This window comes from Symphalangus syndactylus, chromosome 22 (genome assembly GCF_028878055.3).
Source record: "Symphalangus syndactylus isolate Jambi chromosome 22, NHGRI_mSymSyn1-v2.1_pri, whole genome shotgun sequence".
Taxonomy (NCBI): domain Eukaryota; kingdom Metazoa; phylum Chordata; class Mammalia; order Primates; family Hylobatidae; genus Symphalangus; species Symphalangus syndactylus.
Genome location: NC_072444.2, coordinates 60,733,362 through 60,748,166, shown reverse-complemented (window position 1 = coordinate 60,748,166; position 14,805 = coordinate 60,733,362). Strand labels below are relative to the sequence as shown.

The window sequence follows — 14,805 nt, the reverse complement described above, 5'->3', positions numbered from 1 at the left end:
AGCTCCGCCTCCCGGGTTCACGCCATTCTCCTGCCTCAGCCTGTCCGAGTAGCTGGGACTACAGGCGCCTGCCACCACGCCTGGCTAATTTTTTTTTGTATTTTTTAGTAGAGACGGGGTTTCACCGTGGTCTCGATCTCCTGACCTCGTGATCCGCCCGCCTCGGCCTCCCAAAGTGCTGGGATTACAAGCGTGAGCCACCGCGCCCGGCCCAAAGGAGGAATTTATTTTTAACCATTAGTAACACTAATTAGTTCGTCTCTTCCACTGTAAAGCAGTAGCTGCCTTCTGAGGAATCACCCTATTGTTAAAAAGCATGCTCTAAAAATAAGGGGGAGGGACAGGGAGTTGGAACCTAGAGAGTTTCATGTTTTCAGTGACAGTTATTCTTCCTGAATAATCTCAATAATAAAAATTTTGATAGTTATAAACATAAAACCTAACACCACTAGAGGCAAATCTAATAATTAATTGCATCTACTTTTGCTTAGGCTTTGGGCTTTTTTTTCTTATCAGCACTGCCGTTAACACAACATAAATACATTTTGCACCTTTGTATCACTCTCTTGAGAAATAAGGCACAAAGTCACTCAAAAAAGCAGCTGTGTGGTATATGCCACTGACGTTGAAAATAAAACCACAGACTCAGAATTTAAAATAAGAATTTATCTTTTACTAAGATTGTGGATGCAGGAAAGAATTGAAAGGATTTGGCTGGATAACTAATACTGTTCCTTAACACATCAAATTGCAGGCACTTTGTTAGACACTTGTACCAACTAAAGTCCTTTCCTAGAATTGTTCCGTCAACAGCAAGGGAGAAGAGATCTTGGGACATTTAGATATGGGTGTCATTTTAGATTAGCTTTTTGTAGAGTGTGCTAATGTACTGTCAGTTCTGCTGTGTAACATATGCATTCCTAAAAATAACTGTCCTATGCAAATTTGCGCAATAAAAACCACAGTGTTTATGGAGAAAATGGGGTTAATGGCGTAACACTCAAAAACTTGATGTGGAGAAAGGGAACCCATCATACACTATTGGTGGGAATGTAAATTAGTATAGCCTCTATGGAAAACGGTATGGTGGCTCATGAGAAATTAAAAACAGAACTACCATATGATCCAGTAATCCCATTATGGGGTAATTATTCAAAGGAAATGAAATGATTATGTCAAAGAGAGATACGTATTTGCACTCCAATATTTATTGCAGCACCATTCACCATAGCCGAGATATGGATTCAATCTAAGTTTCCTTCAACAGATGAATGGATAAAGTGTGGGATATATACACTCTGGAATACTATTCAGCCATAAAAAGTGAAATCTTGTCATTTGTGGCAACATAGATGAACCTGCGGAGCATTATGTTAAGTGGAATAAGCTGGACACAGAAACAAATACTGCATGATCTCATGTGCTAAAGATGTTGATCACATAGATGTAGAGAGAATAGTTGGTGGGGGGCAGAGGGGGATGAGGGAGAGATTGGTCAGTCTGTTCAAAATTACAGATAGGAAGAAGAGTAAGTTCTGGTGTTCCCTTGCACAGTAGGGTAACTATGTTTAACAATATTGTATATTTGAAAATAGCTAGAAGAGGGGATTTGGAAAGTTCTCACCACAAAGAAGTGATAAATGTTTGAGGTGATAGAAATGCCAAATGCTCTGATTTGATTTTTATACAATGTGTACATATATGGAGACATCACACTGTACCTCATAAATATGTACAATTATGTGTCAATTTAAAAAAAAAACTTCATTAATGGCATACTTTTTGAAAAGACGAGATGGAGTCTCACTCTTGTTGCCAAGGCTGGAGTGCAGTGGTGCAGTCTTGGCTTACTGCAACCTCTGCCTCCCAGATTCAAGTGATTCTCCTGCCTCAGCCTCCTGGGTAGCTGGGTAAATTACAGGCGCCCACCACCACGCCCAGCTAATTTTTGCATTTTTAGTAGAGACAGGGTTTCACCATGTTGGCCAGCCTGGTCTTGAACTCCTGACCTCAGGTGATCCACCCGCCTCAGCCTCCCAGAGTGCAGGGACTACAGGCATGAGCCACCACGCCCGGCCAGTAACCTAACTTCTTAAAGGTAACAGTTTTATACTCGTTGAATGGTTAAGAAATACATAAATACTACAATAAATGTAGCATTGTACCTTGAAAAAAATGTGCAGTTTGCTTGTAGAAGTGGGTATCAAAAGAAAGGCAGTTTGTAAGTTATTGTGAAGTGATGGAAGGAACAGTGTCTGAAATCAGAGGGAAAGTTGTAACACCAGATGTGGATGGGTCTGGCTCATAACATGAGTTACAAGTAGATGTTTAAGGTGTGTGCATTTTGTATATTCCTGCATGGCCGAGTGCACCCAAGTGTTGTTGTCTGCATTGACTGAGTGTTCTCACTGATGAAATCTGGCATAGGCAAAAGCAAAATTCTCATTATACTCAAATTATTCCCTAATGTGTCAAAGATGTTGAAACAAATTCACATTTTCAAAACAAGCTTTACAGCAAAACTGTACTCTTGAAAGTGACAACAGGGTTTGCTAGTGAATGGGTAAAACATGAATCTTATCTGTTTGCTTACTACTTATGTGTGGGGGTAAGGAAAATAATGAATTAGAAAATTACTGGTTTGAGAAACTAAGTGGAAATGACACCATTAATCTGTAATAAATTGCCAACATGGACTGAGAGTACACATGACCCACTCTTTGGAACTGAGATGGGCTCATCTTCCCATATAGCACTTGGCCAAATAAAGAGTAGACACCGAAGAGGAGTGAAGCTAGCCTCTTTAGCAAAGAAGAAAGGAACTCCATTGGGTAGGCAGCCAGTAGTGTCTCCTAAGCTTGACTATATCGAGTTAATTGAAGAGAAGTTCCAGGCTTTCGAGTTTATAAAAAGCCCAACAGGTTGTTTTACCCAATAATCCTCTGATTATGATTTCCACCAATCTGCCTCCCCCAGGCCGCCTCATTTTCTGTTGGACCTCATCAAGACTTCTAGTCTTTTTATCCATCTCCACATTCTCTCCCAGTCTTTTCAGCCTCCTCCTGACCTCATGTGGCCCCATGCTCCATTGCTGAAACTACTCTCTGCACCTTTATCCACTGTTCCCCGCCCCTTTGTTTCTCTTGCCCCACAAACACCCTACAAACTCCCCTGTCCCAAAGACTCCTGATTCCATCATCTAACACCAGGCTAGAGTATCCTGTGTGTTCATGGCATGACAACTGATTCCTATTCCTCAGCTGGGCCCACTAGTGTATATTCTACTTTATAATGAAAATAGAGGTTTATGGGCTGTGCCTGTATTTTCGTTGTTTCACTGACCTCTTCAGGATCTCATTCCTCTTTATCTCTTAGTTTCTAAGTATAATTGGAAAGGCAAAATTTGGAAAGCACTGTGAGTTCCATTGCTTAGTATTCTACCACCCTTCTGTTATTATTAAAAACAGTACATCACCAACATCTAAACCAATTCTAGTGGATTCTGTTGCTTAAATAAAACAAAAATCTTTACTTAGAAACTTGAGGATCAATGAAGCATGAGATAATTCAGAAGAATATTTAGTTAGTAACACATTCTCTTTGGGAAGCTAGCAGCTCATTAGTGGACGAGCTAACTATTCTGCCAGAATCTCGTTCGGAAAATAGTATGGATAGAAATATGTCTGTGAGGAAAAGGCCATTTCTAATCTGCATTTAATTTTAATTCTGTCTTAGATCAGTTGTTATATATAAAATGCTTGGAGCTAGAGGAGTACCGAAGGACTATTTGTTTATTTTCAAGATGTTACGTTTCCATACTGCCCAAAGAGACTGGACATTAAAGCATGTGAACTCATACACAACAAATTGGGAGAAATAATAGTATTTATATGTTAATTCCATGAAGCCCTATATTTAACTCTATTCCCTCTGGCCATATACCAGGTGGAAAAAAGCAAGGACTCTGCTATTAAAAATATCAAATCAGATAGTTCCAGCTGGGGTTTCTTAATCATTTAAAAGGCAAAGTATGAGGTCACTTTTAATATCTTAAGTAGATAACGATCTTAGCATTTACTTTAGATATTAAATCTGAAGTGTTTATCTTTTGCCTTACTGGCTAGACAATACTACTAGCAGTTTCTAGCTTTGGAGTATTTTCCTTAAAAGAAACATTGGAATTTAATACGGAGCCAACTATTTTGCCTCAAATTGTCTGTCTTAGGAATATCCAATTCATCAATAGAGTAATCTAAAAAGTTGATTCACTAATTGGATTTAAGTGCCACAGGACTCTTCACACATTATTTTAATCAATTTGTTGGAAAGATCAATTTTCTCATGGCTGAATGCATATAAAAATGAAGCAACTGAATGAGTTACGTAGGAAGGTTGGCACATCTAATTCCCTAGAGGTTCTAGGAACAGGTTCTTAATTATATATCTGAAATGGTTTGAGGTTTTTAAACGAAATTTGTCTAGAAGCAGGAAGATGCAATACCTATCTATCCAGGCCTGTATTTCTGGATCCCCATCTTATCTAATATTTAATAGTTGATCCTGAAGTTGAGATATTATCCCTTTTTTCTTTAAAAAAATTTTTTTTGTATGTGTGCCGTTTTAAAGTAATTAACAGAATAGTTTGTGTTAGTTTTGGTTAAGTGTTATAAAGCCAGTTTTTTTTAAAGGAAGTCCTGGAGGCCTTTTTGTATTGACTGTTAGAGAGGACAGTGAGTGTAAACACAAGTTTTTAAAGTTTAAAGTTACAGTGCCTGCTATAAAGGACTACAATTAATGTGAAAAGTAGTTTTAAAGTTAAAATTTATATATCGCTGTTTGTGCTTATATAATACTTCCCACTCTCCCCAAACATGGAGGTATTTTGATTCTGAAGATAAGCCTTTTTTAGTACCATTATGTGTATACATATATATTTTATTTTATTTTTCTTCATATTAGTCATTGTGGTTAAATGATTTATTGGTAGCTGATGAGTCACAAGTATGTTTCTCATTCTCTAATGAGTCACCTAGCTACATACAAGTTTGTTTATTTTCTTCCCTTTCTAGATCTTTCACCTAAAAGAGATGTTTTACTAGTTGGTAGGTTAAAATTTCAGTTTGCTACATTAACTTTTTTTTTTTTTTTGGAGACGGGAGACGGAGGCTCACTCTGTTGTCCAGGCTGGAATGCAGCGGCACAATCTTGACTCTCTGCAGCCTCTGCCTCCTGGGTTAAAACAATTCTCTCTGCCTCAGCCTCCCGAGTATCTGGGACTACCGGCACACGCTACCACGCCCAGCTAAATTTTTTTTGTGTACTTTTAGTGGAGATGGGGTTTCACCATGTTGGCCAAGCTGCTCTCAAACTCCTGACCTCAAGTGATCCACCCGCCCTGGCCTCCCAAAGTGCTGAGATTACAGGCATGAGCCACTGCACCCAGCCTACATTAACTATTAGATCTGGAAAATACCAAAATAATACTCAGAAGAAGTCTCATTGATTTTTACAAACTTGTATTTAGCACGTGCCCTGGTCCAGGTACTCTGCTGGGCTTGAGTATGCAAAGATTTATGTGTGTCATATATGTCTTAGGAGAAGCTTAATTTTGGGAGAGGGCAAGGGAGATAAACAACTGCATGCAGAGGCAGGGTATACAGGTGTTGTGGTAGGAGTGTATATTGTCTATAGTTGAGGCCCAAAGAGAGGTATGCATGTGGATACCCGTTGAGCATCCATGTGGATAAATTGGTGAATGTAGGCGAGGCCATTATACTATTGTGTATTGCAACTCCTTGAACAGTTGCACCTACATTTTATACCTCTTTGTTGGAACAGGATATTTATCTGTTAGAGGAAAAATAGCTTCCATTTTCAGTCCTGTCCACTGCAACATCTGTATTGAAAATTTGGGTAATGCTAAAGATGTGCTAAGAAAAAAAACGGGTCTAAAATCTGCTGTCAGAAATTTTCAGATCGTTTGTAGGATTAATTCTCCTTGGCTAAATATAACTTTGTATAAAACAATATGAAATTATTATTTAAAGATTTTGCTGAATTTCTACTAAGGTTGGCAACAACAGCAAAACATCGAGATACATCAGTGTTACTGGGGAAGGTAGTATGATTCCTGGACATTTGGGAAACTATTACTAAAGGGCCTATCAGTTTCAGTTTTTTTGTTTGTTTGTTTGTTTTTTCACAGAAACTATAAAGCAATCTAGTAGCTCATGAGCTTCTAAGAATGAAAATGTATTATTTCAGAGTGAGTTGATGATGCATTCTGAGATATTTAAATTTAGTTCTAATTTGTCAGTCTGTAACAGAACTGTCTAGTGCAATAATCATTAAATGATCTTATTAGCTATGTGATGGTAGTCTAATTACTTAACCTTGTAGAGTCTCAGTTTTCTCATCTGTAAAATGTTGATAATACCTACCGTGTAGGCCTTTGTGAAGCTCAAATGAGATAGTGTGTACCTAAAGCACTTCACACAGAACCTGGAACATAAAAGAGAATTGCTAAAGAGTTAATAGAAATAATACTTTAGGGATTTAGTTGTTAAATCTCTTTTCTCTTTTTTCTTTTTCTTTCTTTCTTTTTTTTTTTTTTTCTGCGACGAAGTCTCGTTGTGTCACCCAGGCAGGAGTGCAGTGGCACAATCTCTGCTCACAGTAACCTCTGTCTCCTGGGTTCAAGCAATTCTCCTGCCTCAGCCTCCAGAGTAGCTGGGGCTACAGGGCCGTGCCACCACAACCGGCTAATTTTTTTGTATTTTTAGTAGAGACTGGGTTTCACCATGTTAGCCAGGCTGGTCTTAAACTCCTGACCTCAGGTCATCCACCCACCCGACCTCCCAAAAGTGCTGGGATTACAGGCATGAGCCACCGTGCCTGGCCTAAAATCACTTTCATTTGAGCTATAAAAATAAAAGTGTGTTTTCCAGGCATGGTGGCTCACGCCTGTAATCCCACCACTTTGGGAAGCAGAGGCAGATGGATCACTTGAGCCCAGGAGTGCGAGACCATCCTGGGCAACATGATGAAACCCTGTCTCTACATAAAATACAGAAATTAGCCGGGCGTGGTGGCGCCTGCCTGTAGTCCCGGCTACTCAGGAGGCTGAGGTGGGAGGGTCACTTGAACTTAGGAGACGAGTTTGCAGTGAGTCGATCCCAGTGCTTCTTCTCTATACTCTCAGGAGGACTTATCAGATTCAAAACCTGACACTGGGAACCAGCAGCAAGAGATAAACTACTTTTTCTCCAGATTTATGTCTCCATTTATTTGCAAGATGGTAACCTCTTTGACTGGAGTTGTGTGCTGTTAAATATTTTTTCACCTATCTCCTATACAGAAATTACACCTTCACCCTTGGTTTTCAGATCATCTACAGTAGCCATTTCTCAGGGTTTATGATTCTTGTTCTCTACCCCAGTGCTCTCCAAAGTGTGATATGCTCAAGATTACCCATTGAGGGAAAGAAAATAATTCAACTTCCTTCATTCCGCCTACCCTTTCTTCCCTGCTTTTTTCCTTTATCTAAAAGAATGAGAATGAATTTGAGTTGTTCCAATAGTTAATTTATACATAAACACTGGACCCATAACTTGGATTGCTTCTCAGGAGGTCACATATCACCTATAGCATGAGAGGTTTCTGAAGGAAGATTGTGGAATTCCAATAATTAAAAGAAGCTAGCAGTGGTACCCTCATTCTCCTCTCTCCTCCCCTCTTTCTTCCCCTCCTCTCCTTTCCTCTCCTGTAGATATTATGCCATCTTCATATACAATGTCAGTTAAAATCATATAATTAGACTGTTTCTACAATCAGTAGAATTTTATTCTTCTACTGGCAGTAATGTACTCAAGTATTCCTGTCTCTCTTGTTTTGACTCTATTTTATACATACACATAAAACCCTCGGATAGTCTGACCCTTTTTCACAAATGGAACCTTTTTGATTTTAATGTTTTTTCTTCTGAATTCACTCATGTCTATAGTAAGATAAAAATAGATGTAGATACAGATGTAGCTGTATAGAGATAATAGAGCTAAATTGTCCAAAATCATGGAATAGTTTTACTAATGTCTAAATAGGTTATGATTTTTAACAGCTGCAAATAATAAGGGGAAATACTGAGATTGGAAGGGTTAAAAAAAATTAATTGTTCTCTATGTCTGATTAATCCTGCCTTCTTTCACGTTGATTCAGTAGAACAATTTGTAATTGCAGAAATTTATAATAGCTTTGGCCCTAGCTTAAGAAATAGTTTGTGGTTTCAGAAGTTAATTTGTAAGTTGTTTAGTCCTGGAAACAATGTTCTAAGTGGTAGTTGTTTTCTAGACTAACTGATCTAATATTTTAGCACTCAGTACTACGGAATTAAAGTACTAAAGGTAGATATAGTTCCAGGTTTCAGGTCCTGGGTTAAAAGAGTCATCTGGTACTTTTGAATGAGAAAGAAGCGGAAATTTTTGTTTGCTTTAATTGGACCTACAGCCAGCCCTGGGCAGAGTTATCTTTGACTACATTCCACCTTCTTTCTAGAAGGATACTAACATGACGCTCAATCCTTAAAAGTAAATGTGTTTGGGCCAGGCACAATGGCTCATGCCTGTAATCCCAGCAGTTTGGGAGGCCGAGATGGGTGGATCACCTGAGGTCAGGAGTTCAAGACCACCCTGGCCAGTACGGTGAAACCCTGTCTCTGCTAAAAATGCAAAAATTAGCCAGGCATGGTGGCACATGCCTGTGAGCCCAGCTACTCAGGAGGCTGAGACAGGAGAATCACTTGAACCCGGGAGGCAGAGGTTGTGATGAGTCGAGATGGAGCCACTTCACTCCAGCCTGGGTGACAGAGACGAGACTCTGTCTCAAAAAAAAAAAAAAAAAAAAAAAAAAGTAGATGTGTTTGACTTGAGTTGGCTTGAAGAAGACTGTCTGATAATGGAAGGTGCAGAGGGCCAGCAAATGCCTTCTAATAGGAGTCAAAGGAGGTGAGATGAGAGGACCAAGGGGTCAGGGATATAGAAGAAAGGTAGCAGAGTGGACCTCTACTTGGGACAGGTTAGATTGCTTGATGAAGCAGTACATTGATCGATACAGAGGAGAAAACCTTCCTTGTGAAGATGTGTGAGATAAGCAATAGAATTCTCACCAGGCCTGAATATACACTCAGTTATCACATTTACTGGTAGGTGGCAGTCACATTGAAGATAGATTCATTCAGTGACACTAGATTGCAAGCATTAGAAAGCCCTTATAACAGTCCACTGGAGCCTCTTGATGCCTTCAAGCCTCAGAAAAGCCTTATCTTAGTTCACCAACTACTTCTTTTGCCATAATAAATTCTGAGTTTCTTCAGTAGTCAAGATTTTAGCTAGGTGTTAGGTGATAGCCCCAGTGCAGGAGACTTACAAGAGTACAAGAGATATGCATGCTGTTGATTTTTTGTTTTTTTTTAAGTTAGTTGGCAACAGACATAAGGTTTCTAGGCAGTGTAGCCAAGTGAAATAAACAATTTTCTTTCTTAACTACTCTTCACGTATTATCCTCATTTTGATCCTTTTTCATTGGAATGGATTCTGGTGTTCTCTTATATAAAGTAAGTACTGTCTGGTTTCTGGAATGTCTAACTGCACCACAACTACTGAAGACCCAAATCCTCATCAGAATGAATAGAATTTTTCCATGAAAATTAAATCTTATCCTTTTCATCAACTGTATTGTGATATACTTTGTCAGTACAAGAATATACACAAAAGTAAAACGGGTACATTTTGTATGGGAATCACCATTTTGGGTTATACATTTTCTTCCTTGGTTATGTACTAGTGATTAAAAAAATAATCATTGTGTTTAATAAGCTACTTTATAAATTTTGTATTTTAGAATTTCAGTGTCTGGTGTTCAGAATTCAAGTTATTATAAAAATAAGCTGTCCAGGAGATGCATTTATTTTACATTCATCATATATTAAACTTCATATAGGCATCCTTTTAAATGGGAGTACACAATCCAATAATCATAAATCCCATGACAGAGTATACTCAGAAACTAAAGGTAGTGAGGATTTAATTGCAAAACAGCACCCTAGTGTCCTCTTATTACCTTAAAATCTTTTCAGTTGACCTTCTTCTATTATTTAATTCCTTCACATACCAGTAATTGCATTTATTAAAGCCAGTATTTCTCATTATAGGAAATGCTGATCTTAGTGATTCTCAAAAAATAGGGAGGGAAATGTTCTTTAATAAATAATTAAGACTTTTTACTACTTTTCCCAATTCGGTACTGGTTTTATTACCTTTTATGTCCAGAGTATTTTATAAGTGGTAACTAAATTATGGCATCTAAAAAATCATCTCTTCAAGGAATCTCACAAGGTATGCTACATAATAGCTTATTCTAAGTAGGTTAAATAGACTGGCTTTATCTCAAGTGGCTTACTGTATTAAAGAAGAGTTTAACATATTCAGCTTTACTGCTGAAACACCAGGTGAGTTCTGACACCTCTGATGAGATGATTAAAGTTGGGAATTTTTTCTCTTGACAGCATCAACAAAGAGAGCATTGTGGATGTAGAAGGTGTTGTGAGAAAAGTGAATCAGAAAATTGGAAGCTGTACACAGCAAGATGTTGAGTTACATGTTCAGAAGGTAACTTTTTTCAAAATATAAAATCGCATATAGAAATAGATTTGGGTTCTAATTGTTTTCATGTCAAATTTATATGTTCTTACTAATTAAAATTAATGTAAAATACTGAGGTTTATAAATTAGTTACTGAATCAATTAGCTTTTGTTATGTAACAAATCACCCCAGTACTTAGTGACTTGAAACAACAAACATTTATTTGCTTACAATTCTGTGATGCACCCAACTGAGATAGCTCATCTGCTCCATGCGACATTGGCTGGGCTCACTGATAAATCTGGCGTATCTCTTTCTGTGGCTTCCTCTCATCCAGCAGGCTAGCCCAGATATGTTGATATTCAGGTACCAGGAGGGTTCCCAAAGGCAAGAGAGTAAAACCCTAAGAACAGACACTTTTCAAGCTTCTACTTGTGTCACATTAGCTAAATATTCCACTCGTCAAAGTCACACAGCAAAACTTAGATTTAAGGGGTAAAGAAATAGATTCTAGCCCTTGATGGGAGGAAAGGCAACATGATTGCAAGGGAATATACATGCAGGAGCAAGAGGAAGTATTGCAGCCATTTTTGCAAACAGTCTACCACAGCCACATAGGGAAAAATATAAAACACATCCGAAAAACTACTCACCAATGTAAGTGAATAATAATGGACCTATCTTGCTGTAAGTTTTCTGATGATGTACTTTTATTTTATTTTTCAGTTTCCATTTTTTATTTTTTCTTTATACTTTAAGTTCTAGGATACATGTGCACGACGTGCAGGTTTGTTACATACGTATACATGTGCCATGTTGGTGTGCTGCACTCATTAACTCGTCATTTACATTAGGTATATCTCCTGATGCTATCCCTCCCCCCTCCCCCCACCCCAGTACAGGCCCTGGTGTGTGATGTTCCCCTTCCTGTGTCCAAGTGATCTCATTGTTCATTTCCCACCTATGAGTGAGAACATACACTGTTTGGTTTTCTGCCCTTGTGATAGTTTGCTCAGAATGATGGTTTCTGGCTTCATCCACGTCCCTACAAAGGACATTAACTCATCCTTTTTTATGGCTGCATAGTATTCCATGGTGTATATGTGCCACATTTTCTTTTTTTTTTTTTTTTTTTCAAATACGTTTATTACTCATGGCAACAAGGGAGAAGTGTGGGGTGATTCAGTAAGGTGGTGATTATAGGATCTTGGCTTTTGTTGGGTAATTTGGGGGAGGGTCTAAGTAAGTAGGGGTTCTGAATTGGGTGCCTCAGAAAACCAGGGCAATTCTAGGATCTGAAATCTTTTTTTTTTTTTTCAATGATAATAACTCAATCCTCTATTTGACAAAGAAGAAGGAGAAGGAAGAGGAAGAAAAAGAAAGTGGGATAAAGGATCAGAAAGGGAGGAAAATAGAAAAAATTAGAGTATGACTCCAGGGTAGACCTGTTCTGTTGTCGCTGGGTTGGTTGGTTGGTTTGTCTGTTGTATTTTTCATATGTTTCACCATGTTGGCCAGGCTGGTCTTGAACTCCTAGCCTCAAGTGATCAACCCACCTCAGCCTCCCAGAGTGCTGGGACTACAGGCGTGAGCCACCACGTCCAGCCCCCACATTGCGTGTGGCCTCCGTGGTAGACCTCCCAGACGGGGCGGCTGGGCAGAGGCGCTCCTCACTTCCCAAATGGGGCGGCCAGGCAGAGGCGCTCCTCACTTCCCAGACGATGGGCGGCCAGGCAGAGACGCTCCTCACTTTCTAGATGGGGTGGCGGATGGGCAAAGGCGCTTCTCACCTCCCAGACGGGGCGGCCGGGCAGAGGCGCTCCTCACATCCCAGACGATGGGCAGCCAGGCAGAGACGCTCCCCACCTCCCAGATGGGGTGGCGGCCGGGCAGAGGCTGCAATCCCAGCACCCTGGGAGGCCAAGGCAGGCGGCTGGGAGGCGGAGGCTGCAGCGAGCCAAGACCACGCCATAGCACTCCAGCCCGGGCAACACCGAGCACCGAGTGAGCGAGACTCCGTCTGCAGTCCCAGCACCTCGGGAGGCCGAGGCGGGCAGACCTCCCAAGGTCAGGAGCTGGAGACCAGCCTGGCCAACATAGCGAAACCACGCCTCCAGCCAAAGGAGAAAAACCAGGCAGGGGTGGTGGCACGCGCCCGCAATCCCAGGCAACCCGCAGGCCGAGGCAGGAGAATCATGGGAGCCAGAGGCAGGGAGTCTGCAGCGTGCCGGCTATACTGCAGTCCGGGCAACAGGGGAGGGGGGTGGGGGAGGAAGGCAGGCAGGCCGCATTTTCTTAATCCAGTCTATCATTGATGGACATTTGGGTTGGTTCCAAGTCTTTGCTATTGTGAATAGTGCTGCAATAAAGACACATGTGCATGGGTCTTTATAGCAGCATGATTTATAATCCTTTGGGTATATACCCAGTAATGGGATGGCTGGGTCAAATGGCATTTCTAGTTCTAGATCCCTCAGGAATCACCACACTGTCTGCCACAATGGTTGAACTAGTTTACAGTCCCACCAACAGTGTAAAAGTGTTCCTATTTCTCCACATCCCCTCCAGCACGTGTTGTTTCCTGACTTTTTAATGATCACCATCCTAACTGGTGTGAGATGGTATCTCATTCTGGTTTTGATTTGCATTTCTCTGATGGCCAGTAATGATGAGCATTTTTTTCACATGTCTGTTGGCTGCATAAATGTCTTCTTTTGAGAAGTGTCTGTTCATATCCTTTGCCCACTTTTTGATGGGGTTGTTGGATTTTTTCTTGTAAATTTGTTGAAGTTCTTTGCAGATTCTGGATATTACCCCTTTGTCAGATGGGTAGATTGTAAAAATTTTCTCCCATTCTGTAGGTTGCCTGTTCACTTGGATGGTAGTTTCTTTTGCTGTGCAGAAGCTCTTTAGTTTAATTAGATCCCATTTGTCAATTTTGGCTCTTGTTGCCATTGCTTTTGGTGTTTTAGTCATGAAGTCCTTGCCCATGCCTATGTCCTGAATGGTATTGCCTAGGTTTTCTTCTAGGGTTTTTATGGTTTTAGGTCTAACATTTAAGTCCTTAATCCATCTTGAATTAATTTTTGTATAAGACGTAAGGAAGGAATCCAGTTTCAGCTTTCTGCATATGGCTAGCCAGTTTTCCCAGCATCATTTATTAAATAGGGAATCTTTTCCCCATTTCTTGTTTTTATCAGGTTTGTCAAAGATCAGATGGTTGTAGATGTGTGGTATTATTTCTGAGGGCTCTGTTCTGTTCCATTGGTCTATATCTCTGTTTTGGTACCAGTACCATGCTGTTTTGGTTACTGTAGCCTTGTAGTATAGTTTGAAGTCAGGTAGTGTGATACCTCTAGTTTTGTTCTTTTGGCTTAGGATTGTCTTGGCAATGTGGGCTCTTTTTTGGTTCCATATGAACTTTAAAGTAGTTTTTTCCAATTTTGTGAAGAAAGTCATTGGTAGCTTGATGGGGATGGCATTGAATCTATAAATTACCTTGGGCAGTATGGCCATTTTCACGATATTGATTCTTCCTATCCATGAGCATGGAATGTTCTTCCATTTGTTTGTGTCCTCTTTTATTTCATTGAGCAGTTGTTTGTAGTTCTCCTTGAAGAGGTCCTTCACATCCCTTGTAAGTTGGATTCCTAGGTATTTTATTCTCTTTGAAGCAATTGTGAATGGGAGTTCACTCATGATTTGGCTCTGTTTGTCTGTTATTGGTGTATAGGAAGGCTTGTGATTTTTGCACATTGATTGTGTATCCTGAGACTTTGCTGAAGTTGCTTATCAGCTTAAGGAGATTTTGGCCTGAGATGATGGGGTTTTCTAAATATACAATCATGTCATCTGCAAACAGGGACAGTTTGACTTCCTCTTTTCCTAATTGAATACCCTTTATTTCCTTCTCCTGCCTGATTGCCCTGGCCAGAACTTCCAACGCTGTGTTGAATAGGAGTGGTGAGAGAGGACATCCCTGTCTTGTGCCAGTTTTCAAAGGGAATGCTTCCAGTTTTTTCCCATTCAGTATGATATTGGCTGTGGATTTGTCATAGATAGCACTTATTATTTTGAGATACGTCCCATCTATACCTAGTTTATTAAGAGTTTTTAGCATGAAGGGCTGTTGAATTTTGTCAAAGGCCTTCTCTGCATCTATTGAGATAA

At 39.9% G+C, this 14,805-nt stretch overlaps 1 protein-coding gene across 1 annotated transcript in view; it reads left to right on the top strand.

Moving 5' to 3' along the window:
- DARS1 (aspartyl-tRNA synthetase 1) overlaps positions 1-14,805 on the top strand; it is an 87,071-nt gene that overhangs the window by 34,361 nt on the left and 37,905 nt on the right. Inside the window, exon 5 of the mRNA XM_055262027.2 lies at positions 10,559-10,661. Coding sequence (XP_055118002.1) covers positions 10,559-10,661 — 103 coding nt within the window. The remainder of the gene's footprint in view (positions 1-10,558; positions 10,662-14,805) is intronic.